At 39.6% G+C, this 17706-nt stretch overlaps 1 protein-coding gene and 1 pseudogene across 7 annotated transcripts in view; one reads left to right on the forward strand and one right to left on the reverse strand.

Moving 5' to 3' along the window:
* IL1RAPL1 (interleukin 1 receptor accessory protein like 1) overlaps positions 1 to 2902 on the forward strand; it is a 642787-nt gene extending 639885 nt beyond the window's left edge. For all 6 annotated transcript variants that reach the window (XM_083734324.1, XM_083734319.1, XM_083734321.1 and 3 more), the window contains one exon: positions 1030 to 2902. In XM_083734324.1, coding sequence (XP_083590450.1) covers positions 1030 to 1748 — 719 coding nt within the window. In that variant the 3' untranslated portion in view covers positions 1749 to 2902. The remainder of the gene's footprint in view (positions 1 to 1029) is intronic.
* LOC310842422 (craniofacial development protein 2 pseudogene) overlaps positions 1 to 17706 on the reverse strand; it is a 243452-nt pseudogene that overhangs the window by 202868 nt on the left and 22878 nt on the right. The window lies entirely within an intron of this gene.

The following is a 17706-nucleotide window of genomic DNA, read 5'->3' on the forward strand; positions in this document are numbered from 1 at the left end:
TGTTGCTATTTATGGACCTTGAGGCTCTCCGTGGGGCATACCGGGAGAGGCGGTCCTGTAGGTACGAGGGTCCTAGGCCGTGAAGGGCTTTAAAGGTCAAAAGCAGCACCTTAAATCTGACCTTGTACTCTACCGGGAGCCAGTGCAGTTTGAAAAGAACTGGGTGAATATGCTCCCATGGCAGAGACCCCGTGAGGAGCCTCGCTGCAGCATTCTGCACCCTCTGGAGTTTCTGGGTCAGCTTCAAGGGCAGCCCCGCATATAGCGAATTACAGTAGTCAAGCCTGGAGATGATCGTCGCATGGATCACTGTGGCCAGGTCGGGGCGGGAAAGGTAAGGGACCAACTGCTTGATGCGGCGAAGGTGGAAAAATGTCGCCTTGGCTGTTGCTGTAACTTGCGCCTCCATGGAAAGGGAGGCGTCAAGGATTACACCCAAACTCTTAACGGAAGGCAATGGCACTAATTGGGCCCCCACCAGAGAAGGGAGTTGGTCCCTCATCCCCATGCCTATTAAAGGTAATATAATAATAATTATAATAGTTTCATCTAGCTAAGGTGGAGATGCACTGAGCCATGCTTGCATTTGCATCTCAACTGAAGGAAGCGCCCTGTATGTCTGCTCTTATGAGGGAGGCAAAGAGAAAAGGAAGGTGAGTAGGTGTGGTCAGCAACCCTAATATCATCAGTCTAACATTTAAGGAAGATCAACAGCTCAACACTAGAAGAACATTCTAGGAAGTATGAAGGTTCCTCTCTCTTTCCACCCTTTCTCATGCAGATACACCAGCCTACTGTACAAGCCAAGTTGCACTCTGCAACAGGGGTATTCCTTTCTTGGTTCCTAGAATGAAAAATGGGAACTTACTTGGGAGGAATTCTTATTTACCACACATGACTGACCAAATGGTTATTTGTAAATCTGCACTGAATGTTTGCATAATGCATAAATAAAAAGGACTTTGTTTTTAAGCAATTTGAAGCTCTGGTATAATTTTTGCCTGACCTTGAGCCTCTCTTGCTTTACAGCATACATAGAAGACGTGGCAAGATGTGTAGACCAAAGCAAGCGACTGATCATTGTCATGACTCCAAACTACGTGGTAAGAAGAGGCTGGAGTATCTTTGAACTGGAAACAAGGCTTCGGAACATGCTAGTTACGGGAGAAATTAAAGTGATACTGATTGAGTGCAGTGAACTTCGGGGAATCATGAACTACCAGGAGGTTGAGGCCCTGAAACATACCATCAAACTCCTAACTGTTATTAAATGGCACGGACCAAAATGCAACAAGTTGAATTCCAAATTCTGGAAACGTTTACAGTACGAAATGCCTTTTAAGAGGATAGAACCCATCACACACGAGCAGGTTTTAGATGTCAGTGAGCAGGGCCCCTTTGGGGAACTGCAGACGGTCTCAGCAATTTCCATGGCTGCTGCTACCTCCACGGCTCTTGCCACGGCCCATCCTGATCTGCGCTCCACCTTTCATAACACGTATCATTCCCAGATGCGCCAGAAACACTATTATCGAAGCTATGAATACGACGTACCTCCTACTGGCACCCTGCCTCTTACCTCAATAGGTAACCAGCATACCTACTGCAACATCCCTATGACACTTATTAATGGGCAGAGGCCACAGACAAAAACTAACAGGGAGCAGAATCCTGACGAGGCTCACACAAACAGTGCGATACTGCCACTCCTACCACGGGAAACCAGTATATCAAGTGTCATTTGGTGACATACATGCAAGGGGGAACTCGCCCCCCTTGTGTAGAAGCTAAGTCTGCAGTCTGGTGCCTGGAACTACATCCTCGACTGCTGCTGTTAAACATGCATTACAATCTATGAAATATGAGGAAAAACAGGGTCTTGTACATATGTTTTTTGCAAATTTCTTTGTAGCATCAGTCTTCCTGTTTTACCCATGTCTCCTGCCATTCACATTTTGACTTTGTTTTATATGTCATTGGGATTTGTATATTTGCATTTTTTTAAAAAAGAGAAAAAATGAAGAGACTGCTGTATAGATAGGAAAACCTTTTTGCTTCATTAGTATAGTTTGAGTGTTATTTTTTAAAACATTTATTGGGAATGCTTGGACAAAGTTATGTTGAATCCAGAAGCACTATCCATTTGTTGGCCCGCCTAGCCTGATTCCCAGCGGCCATGCTTGCAGCAATTCACCAGTGTGTGTGTGTGTGTGTGTGCGTGTGGGGAGGGGGACATTTGTTCTTAGGAGGACCCCACTAACGACTCATAGCCCTATCTTCATTCATTATCCCACTGCTACACTTTACCCCCTTACCCTTGCCTTTTTTACAGCACCACACAGAGTGAAATTACAGGTGGTCTAAATGTCTTAACATTTCACATAGTTAATAGTTGTGGAACAAAACAAAACAAAATAAAAATACACAACCCAGTCTGTATCACTTGGTTCACAATAACCACTATGGAGTATGTAGAAAGAAAAATAGGGTGTTATGCTTTATTTTATGAGTTGGTTGTATTCCTTTTATATAAAGATAATAACATGCCGACTCTAATTCATTCAGTTCCTGAGAAAGTGTTGGATGTGTTTGTGACTCCCTCCCCCACTCCGTTTTTGGTTGGGACCAGTGGATCTCTTTCTTGCTTTAAATTCTTCAAATGAGATTATTTACATTCATCAGGCAAGTATGGCAATAGGCACTGAAGTGCACTAAACCCCGCAGAGATTTACGGTGATGGCTTCCAAACCAAAGGAAAGCAGAAGGACAATATCTAATATGGTTTGTCACATTGTATTACGAAAAAGTTGTCTTTTAAGAAGTATGAGAAAATTCTTTTGCAGCCGATTTGGAGTCCCCGTGTATATTAAAGTTTGGTCATTGCCTTTTCTTTTTGCTGATACATCCAGAATTTAGAATTCTTTATTATTCATTCTTATCTTTTTTTAAAAGAAGAAGAAGAAGCTTGTAGTAATAATTTAGAAGGTTTTTTTTTTAATTCCAAGGTTGTTTAAAGAAGATCTCAGGAGGTTGCAAAAGTAAATACCAACAAACATCAATATTTTATAAGAGAGTAATATTTAAATCAGACCCAGAAATGTTGGAAACAATTAATGTTATTGAATAAAATAAACTAGTTTTATTTTAAATGTATGATTTCATCTTTAAAAAGTTAAAGAAGGATCATGGAAAGTGGCTCTGGGAAACATTCTCTGCATAAACCTCAGGACTGTTTTTTTTGCCCACACAGAATTCAAGGAGAGTTTGTCATAGACATTAACGGAGCCAATTAACTCCTCATTCACTGAATGTTAACACAGTCAGCATTAATCTCCATATTTACACATACTGATGCAATAGTCACATTACACATAAGAACCATGACAGGGAGGAACAGTAGGATTGCTTTTCATATGGCACTAGCCTTTTGGGAGCACACTTCTAATGCTGATTAACTTACACCAGAACAGAATGTGACCTTTTTGTTTGTCTTGCACTCAAAATGCAACAATTTAACTGCTGGAAATGACTATTTGAAACTATTGAATTCACCGCAGATGGAGGGAGTTTCCTAAAGAGCTGACCAGTAACGGCTGCTATAATAGATACTGTGTGTTTTGTTTGACTGCCAAGTTATAGTTTGGTTTGGATAAGATGCAATGTGGTGAAACAATCTGTAACCTGCATTCTAGAGGTGCCTGTGGGCTTCAACCTGTACACTGGAAATATCCAGTCTCGTGTTGTAACTAGAAAGGAAACATCTGCAAGTCATATTCAAGAGCCTTTAGGATGTATATAGACATTTATTTGCCTAACAATATTCATTTCTGTGACAGTTAACTCAGGTCCTTTTCTAATAATGTTATTTTGTTAGTATGTGCTCCCCACCACCACCAAAATAAAAGCCTGGGCATGTGCCAAATAAATCACATCAAGCAAATAAAGCTGCCAGGACCAACAAAGCAGCTTTGCACATTTTGTTCTTTGAAAATGTAAGATGGCTATTATAGACACCTGCCAAGTACTGATGGAATTTAATGGCCTTTAATTAGATTCCAAATCTCAGACCTTTCCCCCTCCACTCTCCAAATTCCCAACAAAAGGTAAATCAGTGGAATGGCCTTTTCTTTTATATTTTTGAAGCTTAGATCTGAGTTGTGAAGTAACTGTAAAGCATTGCAGTATGACCACAGCTATGCTGTAGGTGTTAGCAGGTTTGGTTTCTCTTTTTTTTAAGGGGTTTTTTTTTGTTTTGTTTAAGTCTCACCAGGAATACTTTTCTTCTTCTATTTTTAATGTAGATTTAAGCACTTTGAATAGCATGATTCAGGGATTAATGGGTACTATTTGATATTCACACTACTTAAAGAAAAGATTTTCTTATAATGCTTTGTCATATTATTAAATAAAATCAAACAAATGAGAAAAGGAAGAGTATGTGAGATAAAGGCTCCAAATGGCTGGAGACCGCCATATTTGGCTTTAGAAACATTCCGCCCAAGTATTCCTCTTCTATAAACAGCTGTGCGAGAAACAGTAAAGGAACTGTCATATGTTCACGTACTCAATGTTTGACTAAAATTCTGTTAGAACACAAAATAAAAAGAAAAAAAAGTATTTGCCCTAGTTCCTGGGCTCTATCCTTTGTTTTTTACTGGGGAAGGAGGTGGTGGGAGAGAAGCATTCTGTGAAAGTTTGCATACAAAGCCATGTTAAAAGCTTATCCATAAAAGCACAGCACTTTGTTTGGAAAAAAAGTTCACAACCCAATGCAGAGCTAAGTGTGCTTACTTCTGTATCCACAAATCTGTTTTGGATTGTGATCAAATTCAACAGCACAATCACTGGGCAAACTTTGGCTCAAAATCCATAGCTAATATGGGGTCATATGGATTATGTCAGTAATTGTGTGTTAAACCTCCTTAGTCCCTGACCATCCTTAACATGGAGCTACTATTCTCTGAAACAAGTGGCCATTCACCATCTGCTTTGATTTTTCTCATCCTAAAGGGTCCAAGGTAAGTAGTAGGTATACTGCTAAATGGCCTTTTCATACCACCATTTTAAGGAAAATGTCACCATAAGGAGATGATTATGGAAGCACTTACACACAATGTGTTGGATCTACAGTGACTTCCATAAATAAAATATAGCCCTTCCATTCATGGAAGCCATTAACATCTTGAGGAGGCTCTGCAGAAGAGTAAAGCTTTTTTTTAAAAAAAAAAAACTTATTCTCCCATCCTCCCATACCCTGCAGTACTTTTCATGTCACTCTAGGTCCCACAATCCCTCAAAACAGATAAGGGACACAGGGCACTGCAAGGGGAGGGAAGAGCTAGTTAAGATTGCCTGCTCTCAGCTTCCTCCAGCAAGAGGAGAATTCTGCTGAGTGTGAACCTGAATCCAATGTCCGGAAAAGTAAGGAGATCACTAAACTCATGGAAATTCTTCCACCTTAGTTATGTGAATAACCATTGTACCACTAATGCTGAAGACCCACAGAATTCTAACAGTACTTTTGCAGATGTATACATCTATTCTTAGTATCCAGCTGACAGAACCAAGCAGAGATCACTGGATACTAGATAGATAACTGGACCATATACACTCTTATTCCTGTTACAATCTCGTCTTCTTTCTTTAATATTATGCATTAAATTCAATCATGTTTAGACCTAAGATATACAGTGGTACTCAGTTTAAGAACAGTCCAGTTTAAGAACAATTTGGTTTACAAACTCCACAAAACCAGAAAGTGCCTTGGTTTTAGAACTTTACCTTGGTCTAAGAACGGAATCCAAAGGGTGGAATGAGGCAGGAGGCCTCATTAGGGAAAGTGCACCTCAGTCTAAGAACAGTTTTGGTTTAAGAACGGACTTCCAGAACAGATTAAGTTCGTAAACCTAGGTACCACTGTATTGGCAGAATGGTTTAAGAACGGACTTCCAGAACAGATTAAGTTCGTAAACCTAGGTACCACTGTATTGGCAGAATGGACCTGACAAAGTCTTCGTTTTCCTTCTTTCTTTCTTTTATTTTAAGAGAAGCTGTATCCAGGTTTTAAAAGCATGATTGAAAATATGTGATGATATAGGCATTTTGGAATGGAAGAAGCATCTGACTCCTAGAAATATATAGCTAAGTTAAGCCACGGACTTCTACTGGAATGGAAGAGCACATCAACTTGGTATGAGATGTGGCCTACAAGTGTACCAGCAGTGTTTGTAAATATTACTCTGCATTTTAGCAGAGCTGCCTCTTTGTATACTTGCTGCTGCTGACCAGAGATGCTGTGGGATGAACCACATTTGTTAATTCCGTCAGTCACCATGAAATACAACCCTTTCCAGTACATCATTTAGAGCAACTGCTTCAACTCTCATCCAAATCTCACTTACTGCTTATTGTAACACATTTCTACTCACTTTGGAACTCTTAGAGCAGGAATTAAATGAACATAGACAGTTTTGCAACACACAGTCTCTGCCTTCATAACACATTTCAATATCTTTAGCAGTTTGCTTGTAAAAAGCACTTGTTTCGAAGGAGAGCAAAGGAAAATACGCATCACATATCATTTTGGTAGCATGAAGGGATTTATCTGTCAAATATTAGAATGTTGTTATTCTTTTGAAGTTCTGAGCCAGGCTATAGCCACTGTAGATATTTTAGCTGCTTCACCATTCTCTCCCATCTTGCTATTCCAGAAACTCTGGAGAGAAAGACTAATATAAATCATTTGGTCCACTGTGGTTTTTTGTCATTCATTGTTTTAATGTGATCCTTAAATTGGTCTCCCTCACAGTTTATATGGGGGGATAAAGCAAGAGATGACAGCTGCCCATAGCATTCAGGTTGACAAAATGTACCTTGGAAAAACCATAAAGGTAAGGTCATGCTAATGGGCAAGATCACTAAAAATAACCTTTGTTGTTAATCAGCTGCAACTGTGTAAACAGTTATCATGAAAACAGTTATCATGAAGTAAGTCAAAATCAAATCTTCATTATGGCCACAGGCCAGCATAAGGTAAAAGCACCTATATACAAAAGTAGAGCATGTTAAATAGGCGATAGGGCAACTATAGAAGGGGTACGCAAATACTCATTCTCTCAATTACAATAAACCAGGATGAGATTGAAACATATAAGGCACATAAATCAAGCACAATATAAATTTTTAGATTTAAACCTTCAGTTTTAGACCTGTTGTCATAAAGTAAGATTTGTGTTTTAACAACAGTAATGAACTTTAAACAATTCATATACCACAACTACTGCAGGTTTTAAACCCATAAGAAACAAATGACAAAATGACATTTCACCCTGACTGTTGGCCATGCTGCCTGGAGCTCCCACGATACTGGGAGTCTAAATAGGAGGGCCATTGGTTAACCACAGCTGCTCTAAAATTTGGGTAGCTTTGGAAACTTAAAAAAGAATAAACAATACTTTTCCCATTCAAAGATTTATTAGCTTCTAAAAGGCACTGCACCAATCCACAGAACTGAGAGAGAAGCGGAAGAATTGGTACACACCACTGTTGCCTCATTCTCACAGTATGGATTAAACTGGAAACTAAAGTGTGAAGGAGGAAAAAAGTCTCAGCTAAGTCCCAACCACTCTTCCAAATTGTCAACTAATTTTGTGAGAGACTTGTGAAGAAAATATCCACTTATGTATGGTGGTTTTTTGGGAGGGGGGCATCAAGCTGCACCTGAACACCTCCTTTACCCTGTCCTGGTTCATAGCTAACTGCCGATGGGCACCGTCACTGGTTTTACTTTAAATAAACAAACAAAGACCCACTCTGCTACTGAAGGAGTAACAAAGCAGCACACCTGTCTTTCCTTCCACTAAAAATCTGTTCCTCGGTGGCAAAATGACACTATTTGGTGCTGTCTGCCTGGAAGAAGGTATTCCAGAGCATCTGTCACTACATTGCTCCTTCCTGGACATCCCCAAGATGAGTAACTAGCCCTTGGAGCAATGGCAAGGGAGAGGCAAGAGTTGTGGACATTTGCAGTCAAGTAAAGAAGGCTTTTGCTTGCTTTGGATCTGCTTGCGAGCAATAGAACAAAATATACTTTTTTCAAGACTTGTAACGTTCAGCTACTGAACATTAGTGAAGTACAGGACAGTCTGCAACAAGCATCCCCAAGCTTCAGCCCTCCAGATGTTTTGGACTACAGTTCCCATCATCCCTGACCACTGGTCCTGTTAGCTAGGGATCATGGGAGTTGTAGGCCAAAACAACTGGAGGGCCACAGGTTAGGGATGCCTGGTCTACAATCTGCATTGAGGCCACATTTCTCCTGTAGAAATCTAGCATATGGTGCAAGCCTCTACAAAGGTCCCTCAACCCTTGTGCCCCAATATTTTTTCTGGCACTACCATGACATCTTAGGCTAGAATCACTTTGTGTGCAAAAATCCTTATAGCCACTGTTTCTCCACAAAGCAGTCTCAACAGGGCATGATATGCAGTGTAGAAGCAAAAGGCAGGGAAGCAATGCTTCCCTCTACAATCATCTTGCTTCCTACTCCAACTCTTGCTTCCAACTCCTGGCTCCCACCCTGGGATTCCAGCACAAAGCAACAAGTGACCACATATGTTGTTTGTGTGCAACCTCACCTGGAAGCTACCCCACCTTTCTCCCATTTCCTTATGCTTGTGAAATGCATAGTGCTTATGAGTGACATGCAGAATGTGAGGTGGTTCTTTGAAAACATTCCTGATTCATAGATAGCCCTGTTCTGTGCCTGAAAGGAACCTACTATTAGTATAATAATATTAATTTAATATATTTTTCAAAGTATTTTGTTTTCTAGGAGCAGTTTAACCCCATCATACCTTAAGATATAATACTTTGTTCTTGTTCTCTATGTTAACGACACTTGAAGTTAAGAAGATAGGTTAATAAAATTGACTGGAAGTTTACAAAATCATCAGCTTCCATTTTTAAGCTTCGTGCTTGTGTGTATGTTAATCTGTTTGTAATTATTCTATGTATAAATATGAAAACAAGCTACAACAGGGGTAGGTGTGGCCCTCCAACTGTTGCTCTGCTGCGCCTCTGATCCTCCCTGATCATTAGCCATGCTGGCTGGGCCTTTTGAGAGTTAGAGTACATCAGCCTGAAGAAAGACCCAGATTCCCCACCCCTGGGCTATGGAATAAATAGTAAGAGGGGTTCAGCCTGAAATATTCCCAGTGATTCGCCCTCAAAAAGAGTATGATGATGCTAAAAAGATAGTGTTTCTCCCTGGAGGTAACAATTAATATACCCTTCCACAAGCATAATCTGCGTGAGCAAGATCATGCGGTGTACTTTCTCATCCACACTTTAAATAAAATAGCTCACGATTCTGAAGTTATCGTGGTAGCCGTTTCAGATGATTTGGCTTCTAATCAAAGGGATGTTTATTTTCTCAGCAGTCATGTATGCTGTTTTTGGAGGGGATGCTTTTCATTGTTTGACAGGTAAATTGCAGGGGGATATTTTAGGGACACCCTTCATAACAAGCTTAACAGGTGACCAGCAATGCACTTACAAGGCAGGTGGAGTGTTTGCCAGAGCTTTTGTTCTCTGAACAGTTTGCTGTAGCTGTAATTATGCACTTGGGGACACTTAGAAAGACAATTAAAACAATTAGCATTATACATGTAACTTAAGCATTACATTAGAATGCTTCACATTTATCTTCCTAACACCTAGAAAACATCGAATGGGAACAATTATACACATACTACAAAGTTATGGACGTACTACAAAACAATTATTCCCACAGCACCAAAGCAGGATAATCACACAGGTCTCTACTTTAAAGCAACAATCCCACTAAAGTCGAGTTAGCTCAGTTCAATTCTACCTCTATGGTCACTCCCAGATGACCTGTTTAATTAGCATTCAACCTGAACTGTTTGCAGAGACATCAGCTATTTAATGAGTATTCAGCTAGAGCTGTTTGTGGGGAGATCAGATTACCATGGGTCAAGCCACACTTTCCAATCTATTTTCCTGTCATTTTCCTTATTGCAAAAAGCCCACTCTTTTGGAGAAGTGGGTTTGCTTCTCACCGGGGTTCAGGTCAGATTTAATTACACAGATGGGATATGACCAAATCCCACCCCAAAATAGTGACAGCCTGGAAATGCCCTCAGTGGAATGCAGAACTTTGACAGACTTCTGCCATAGAAACACTGATGTGTAAACAGAAGGTGCTTATAGTCATAGCAATAAAGTTACCTGCTTTCCACAAAGAGATCTATAATAGAGTTTCATTCTCAAAAACCTGAACAATCCTATATCCAAAGAATATTTGTGTGTTTTTTTCAACTTCACGTAAATGCTGTCCAGTCTCTTGAGATTCAACAGCAGAAACATGCAAAGAGCACTGTGCATGTTTACACTTAATTCTGTAAAAACTAGTATCTTTTGGTTTGGCACCTGTGATCATGATGGAGTCATGGAGTCACATGACTTGCTGAAACAATTGCAACAGGCTTAATTTTTTGCATTTCTATCAACTTTTATTCCTAAGAATGCTGCACATGCTAGCAATATTTTAAAAAAAAAAAACCTTAATTTTTCCACAGCCAGGAAGGGAAAATGGTTGAGGAAACATACACCGTAAAGTAGGTAAAATATAGGGTTTCTTTCCATAAAATAAATAAAAGGTGAGTGCATAATTTCAGAGCAGATAAACAAGGTGTATGTGCAGTTTTCTTTTTGATGTTACTCTTTTACTGGCAAAAATGCAAAGTTATCATGAGACATTAAGCTTTCCCCTCTTGCAAACTGAGACAAAAATAAAACAGTGCAAGTAAACTGTGTGTGAAAACTTTTTTTTAAAAAGCCAAATGACTGCCAGTATTAATTTTACAGAGTTGTTTTGAAAGCTGTTTGAATTGGCTACATTAGTGGCAGATTGTTCGCCAGCTCAACCCTATGATCCTATAGATCTCAGTGGCAACAAGATAAATTCAAAACCTGAGCCCAGTAAGTGTAACAGAACAGATGTTCAGCCTTGCTTGCCAGGAACATACAAATCTACCTTTGGTATAATATGTGGCCAGCTCAGTTTTGCATGAAAGGTCCAGACCATTTCACAGAGAAAAGCCACTCAAACAAACAAACAATCTTCTCTTCCTAGCTTATTACATGCATTAGGCTGACCATGTATCTCATTTTATAGAGGACAGATCTCTGTTTGCAGGACTGTCCGTCTGCTTCAAAGGTAAGAAACTAGAAGAAGAGAAAGCAGAGGGTGTGAAATTGCCTATCAAGAATTAGCATCTGGACAGCAGATGGAGCAGGCACACAGGTGACCTGCTCACAGTCTTCCCCACCTTGGTGAGATGTACTGTGTTTCTGTGTAAATCATAGTGATCAGTTCTAAATGCACAATGATACATATATACGAGCATATGCAAATTTTATGCAAAACTGTATCCCTCCTCACTCATATCCCATTGGATGATGCATTTCCTTCTTTTTGGCGATGTATAAGTGGGCTAATATGCGTGGAGTTGTGGGGGTTTTTTAAAAAAAGTGGGGAGAGAAATAATTTAAAATGTAACATCCATTTCCAAGCACATATACATGCACACACAGAGTCTGGTGCCATCCAGAATGGAATATTCCTAATTGCCTGTGCCAAATGGCAAGGAACCTGCTAGTCATTCCCACATCACTAGGTTACTATCAGAGGGAAAAGAATAACCAGGACTCAGCTAGATTGGTAAAGAAAAAACATTGTATATGTGATATAACATTGTGCCACCAGATGGCACTGTGGAGCCCTGTTTTTCTCTACCTGTTTTCCCTGTTTAAATATACAACACATTTAACTGAAACACTTCTTTGATGTGTCTAGATCCAGCCCTATTCACCTCGTTGGTTAGGTAGGTATCATATAAATATTGAGTCCTGGTGCAGGGTGGCCACTGGGATTGCCGCTCTATGTTTGTTTGTAATGTCTAAGTAATCGATCTGAAATTTACCTAGCACTATTTCACTAGCTCAAGACCAAAGATTCGTTATTATCATTGTAGACTATGCTGTGTCTTGGGTTAACAGCACACATTCTCATAAATCTTTTATTGGATTGGGCCATAAACATAATTAATAATACTTTTTTAAAAGGTTTCCTCAATAGTATAGGCTACCAAACAGCCCAATGCTATAGCATCATGACAATAAACAAAAAATTACATGGTGTATGTGTCATAATTATTCTACTGAGAGAATTTCAAGTGCTTATAACTGCAATAATATACCCTCTAACCTGGGAATATGCCTAATTTAGTCTGATGGGACATCCTTCTGAGTAGAAGTATAACCTGGCCTTATAACCAGTGAATTTACAAGACCATTTGTGCACGTTAAATTTCTTTAAAAGAATATTGCCATTTACGTGAACATTGATAAAATCCAAAACAAACAAACCATAAGGTGTACTCTGTTGCTTCATTACTTTCAGACTCCAGTGGAATGTACACTATACTCAGTGAACACTGCATTAAAATGTGTTAATCAATAGTCAAGATGATATATATCAATTTGGCCCCTACATAGTATTGTGTGTCTGAAAATACACAAAACTTAAGAAACATCAAGAGATATCTGGGGGGAAACTATCGGTAAGTTACTCCTTCCAAAAAAAGAGCAGCAGAAGCTGTAAAAAAGAATGTCAAGTATGAACTCCTCGTCCCTATTTCACTTAAAACCATCTCACATAATTCAAAAGTAATTTTCCATTCATATTTGTAGAGAGATGCCCATCAGCTTCAGGAAACCTGGAACAAATTTTGACATATCTCTGACTGAATACAAGTTTCCTCCCTGAAAAACAATGACCTCAGTTTTCCCCCAAATAAAAAAGTTTATAAACTAGCAATAAAGTTGCAGCAATTAATTTAAGACAAATAAACCAGAAGGGATTTTGCAAGATTAAATGAGACAGATTACAGATGAATTTTTTAAACAAAAAACTAGACAAAGAAAGAGGCTGACCAAAAAGGAAAAAGTGTGTGGGGGGGGAGAACAGCATTTAAAAATTTAATGAACCTCCCACTGATTTTGCTAGAACCAGATTGATACTGTAGGATTGCAGCACTGGAAGAATGCCTAAAATGAACTGCTAAGCTATTGTGCTGATAAATACCAAAGTAAGAAGGGCACTCATGGCTGCAGTATGCTTGATCTAAGCTTATACAAGGTGTTATTTATCCAGGGTGTGCAATAACATTCAGCTCAGAACCAATATTCAGAAAACTGCCCAGTTTGGCTTGGAACTCTTTGGAGGGTGCTGCCTTAATCTCAGTTCCAGATCAGAACTTTGCTTCAGGAAACCTGAAGTGTCATGTTTCCCTATTCACTATTATAGAGAAATTTAAAAACAGCTAAACTCCTTATGGTGCTTGAGGAGACTTTTGAGAGTCCCATGGATTGCAAGAAGATCAAACCTATCCATTCTGAAGGAAATCAGCCCTGAGTGCTCACTGGAAGGACAGATCCTGAAGCTGAGGCTCCAGTACTTTGGCCACCTCATGAGAAGAGAAGACTCCCTGGAAAAGACCCTGATGTTGAGAAAGATTGAGGGCACAAGGAGAAGGGGACGACAGAGGACGAGATGGTTGGACAGTGTTCTCGAAGCTACCAGCATGAGTTTGACCAAACTGCGGGAGGCAGTGGAAGACAGGAATGCCTGGCATGCTCTGGTCCATGGGGTCACGAAGAGTCGGACACGACTAAATGATTAAACAATAACAAATTCATTTTGACAGGAATGGACTGAATGGAATTTTCAGGCATAGTAGCCCCTCCTCAGTGGATCAAGTCTGCATAATTTCAGACAAATGGGCACATGGGGGCATCTTTAACGTGTACCTGATTGCATGTGCAATTGCATGTGAACATGTCTGGTGATGTGTACGGTATAAGCGCTGAATCATTCCCTCTAATCCCCAACTAGGGATAGAATTTGCTAAAAAACACACCTAAATTTGCATGAATTTCTTTCTACTGCCCATCTCACTTCTTGGTGTCAACAAAAGCAGGTAATTTTTTCCTGGTTCCACTAGAAATACTGGTTCTTGCAGTATTATACATATTGCTGATAGAAAATGTCTGTTCAACTAATCCATGAGCTAATTAAATACTGAATCTATAGAAAATCAATAGGTAAAAATGGATCAGAAAGTAGATGATGGAAAAACTATGGTTTTTTTTAAAAAAAAGCAAAACTAGCCAAGATAATACAAACATACTAAGGAGATCTGAGCCAATGGGAGCACATGCAAATGTATTATTTTTTAAAAGTATAATTATACATTTACTCAGAAACTATAATAACTCTGCAGGAACTGTTTTGGTCACTGTGGTAAATAATTGGCATTTCTTTTAACTAAATACATATTTATATACCATACTAGATGGGGTTTCAAGGACCTAGAATGGGTTCCCTTGGCTTTAAATATGCTGCACTGTGGCTGATCTAATATCCTGGCAAATACAGTGTTTTATCATCTTAATTAAAATTGGAAGAATTTGCAACTATTTAAAAACAAGTTCAAGTAATATTCAATTAGTTAGATTAGTTGAATACTGTGAGTTAAAATAATTATTTTCCTAGTGAAAATGCAAAATACAGTAATAGCAACAATGAAAAATGAAAAAATCCCCCCTTAGCCCCCAAGTCTAATTGTTCCATTGACACTCCATTCCCTTCATAGCAGTAACTCACAAGGGTGGGGGAACCCACTTACTTTTCCCCCATCCATGTGAGGGCTTTCCCTACCTCTACTTTCTTCTTGGTCCTTGCCATCATCTATCATCTCCTAACATTCTCAAGTCCTTTGCTTACTGCTTGCGCTGTGCTTCTTTATTATTCAATCAATTTCCCTGAATCTCATTTGGACTCATAGATTACCCAGCTTCACAGGCCATGCCTTCCATCAAATATTCCAATAGTGTCTTACCAGACCACACTGATCTAGTTGGTGTTGCAATTGTGTTCCATGTGAGAATGCAATGGTTTGGCAACACTTGAGTCCTTGGTAAAAATTCAGGGAACAAATTAGGTCAATTCTGGAGAAACTGGCTAATACAGAAGCAGCCCGTGTATGTATGAGATCAGAGCAGTCAATATTTTGCTCTGCTTTATCTACCCCCATTCCCATTTGCTTTCCCTGTGATATTTAAAACTTCATCAGTGGTATAATTCAATGCAGAGCTACACAAAAGCCTGTCCAAATTTTACAACATCTGCGTTGTTATTCTTTTTATTATTAAATAATTGTTTACTATTGCTAAGTTTATTCATCACTTTTTACAAGAGTCTCGAAGTTTGCAAAGGGTTGATTTAAAATACAACAATGGCATAAAAACTAACAGAACAATAGAACATTCCTAATACCTGAAATCCACTAACTACATAAATAAAAAATATGCATAAGGTGTACATGACCAAAGGTTATTTTGCTACCAACTACCAGTTATGTATAAGGAAGTTCAGATGCCCCATTCTTTAAGGCATATATCTGAGAACAGCAAATCACTGGACTATAATTCCAGTGGGATCTATTAAATTCAGTCCAGCTCTTCCAGAATTAGCGATTTCCACAATTTGGAACAATTACATTAACATTAAAGGGAGCTAATGTTCCTTTCCCTTTTCTTCTTAAGAAAATAAAATAGAATGAAAAGGAATAAATATATAAAAGATGAATAAGGTGCCAAGCAGTATTTTAGATTTTCCTGTCTTCTGTCAGATTAAGAGAAGCATTAAAACAAGATTATTTTTTCTGAAAGTAACTGAGTAAAATAAGGCAGCTCCTTATTTAGCATGCTTGTGTTTAGATATGTTGGGGTCTGTGTGAGTTGAATGAAGAATATACATAAAATCTAGCCATTCTGCACAATCATCTTTCAACATGTGCAAGGAATTGTGTTTATACTGCCTATGAAGAATGAACACAGGAGCTGCTTCATATACCATGCAATTCTGACCCAGTAAATTCTGACCATCAGCAGCTGTCCAGAGTCTTAGGCAGAGGCCCTTCCTATCACCTGCTGCCTGATTCATTTAACTGAAGATGCCAGAGATTGAACCCAAACTCTACTGTATGTGCTCTACCGCTGTTGATGCTTGGAATAGACCAGGCCCAGGTGTGGGCGGACAAGGATATGTGCACAGATAGGCTGAAGGTTCAGCAGATGAGGCACAAAGGGCTGGGGTGATAGACAGGTTCCCAGATAAACTGAAGATCAGACACCAGATTAAAGGCCAGTACAGAGCCAGCACCAGGTGGAACATCAAATTACAAAGCAGCAATAGAGAGTTGACTGCAGAAACAGATGCAAGGTCAAAGGCAGACAAGTGAGCAGAGGTCATGATCTAAAGCAGGGGTAGGCAACCTAAGGCCAGTGGGCCGGATACGGCCCAATCGCCTTCTCAATTCTGCCTGTAGACGGTCCGGGAATCAGCGTGTTTTTTACATGAGTAGCATGTGTCCTTTTATTTAAAATGCATCTCTGGGTTATTTGTGGGGCCTGCCTGGTGTTTTTACATGAGGAGAATGCGTGCTTTAGTTTAAAATGCATCTCTGCGTCATTTATGGGGCATAGGAATTCGTTCATTATTATTTTTTAAATATAGTCCAGCCCACCACATGGTCTGAGGGACAGTGGACCGTCTCACGGCTGGAAAAGGTTGCTGACCCCTGATCTAAGGTAGAAGGCAGGAAAAGGTGCAGAGCAGACAGAGTCTTCATGCTCAAGACAAGCTATCTGGTCAGATGCATTAGCTTGGCTGAAGGGTTTTTAAACATAGCTGTCAACTTTCAGATTTGAAAATAAGGGATCAGCAGCCTCACGTGTCCCAGTGACAGTCGAAGGGGTAGCTAACAATCCAGGATAGTAGTGGGAAGCAGTGGGAAACGGCACTGGAATAAGGGAATTTCCCGCAAAAAAAGGAAAGGTTGACAGCTATGTTTTTAAAGGACGTTGTGTGCTACAGTTAAGTTGGTGACTCAGTGAAACTATCCTAGCTGGGAGGACTGCTGAATCTCTTTAGGCTAGAACTATAGTCTAAAGGGTGCCTGGTCTGCCTGATTTCCTGGGAGCCCTGAGTGCTGGTGGGGATGGCATCCTCTTGCATGAGCCAATTTGGAGTGCTGAAATGGTGGGAAAGTCCTTTCCCCTTGCCACTTCTCCATTCCTAAGTGCATTCTCCCTAAGCAGCTTTACAAGCACATAGAAGCCTATCAGCAACAGTTACACTCTCTTGTTTGTGTGGAAAAACTGTCTGCGGACAAACACCAGCTCCCTCGGCCTGTAAAGCGAGATGAACACCACAACCCCAGAGTTGTTTGTGACAGGACTTAACTGTCAGGGGTCCTTTACATTTTTAACAAGTATTTTGGCACTTACTCTCTGGAGCTGTTTTTTTCTGCATGTGCATATGTGTTTGATATAAATCTTATCTAAGATGCTTGAAGGAGAAAGACTCATTAAAGCTCATCATTAAATAGACATTAAAATCAAATAAATAAGCATTAAATAGCCATTTTTATTTTTGTTTATGACTAATACATTTCTAAAATTCCCCACCCTACATCCTTAGGACAGAATGACTCTAAATCTATGCAACAAAGAAAACAAATGCTTTTTTTCATAACTACTACCAGTGTAACTGAA

The sequence above is a fragment of the Podarcis gaigeae genome (genome assembly GCF_964106915.1).
Source record: "Podarcis gaigeae genome assembly, chromosome: 4".
Classification (NCBI taxonomy): Eukaryota; Metazoa; Chordata; class Lepidosauria; order Squamata; family Lacertidae; genus Podarcis; species Podarcis gaigeae.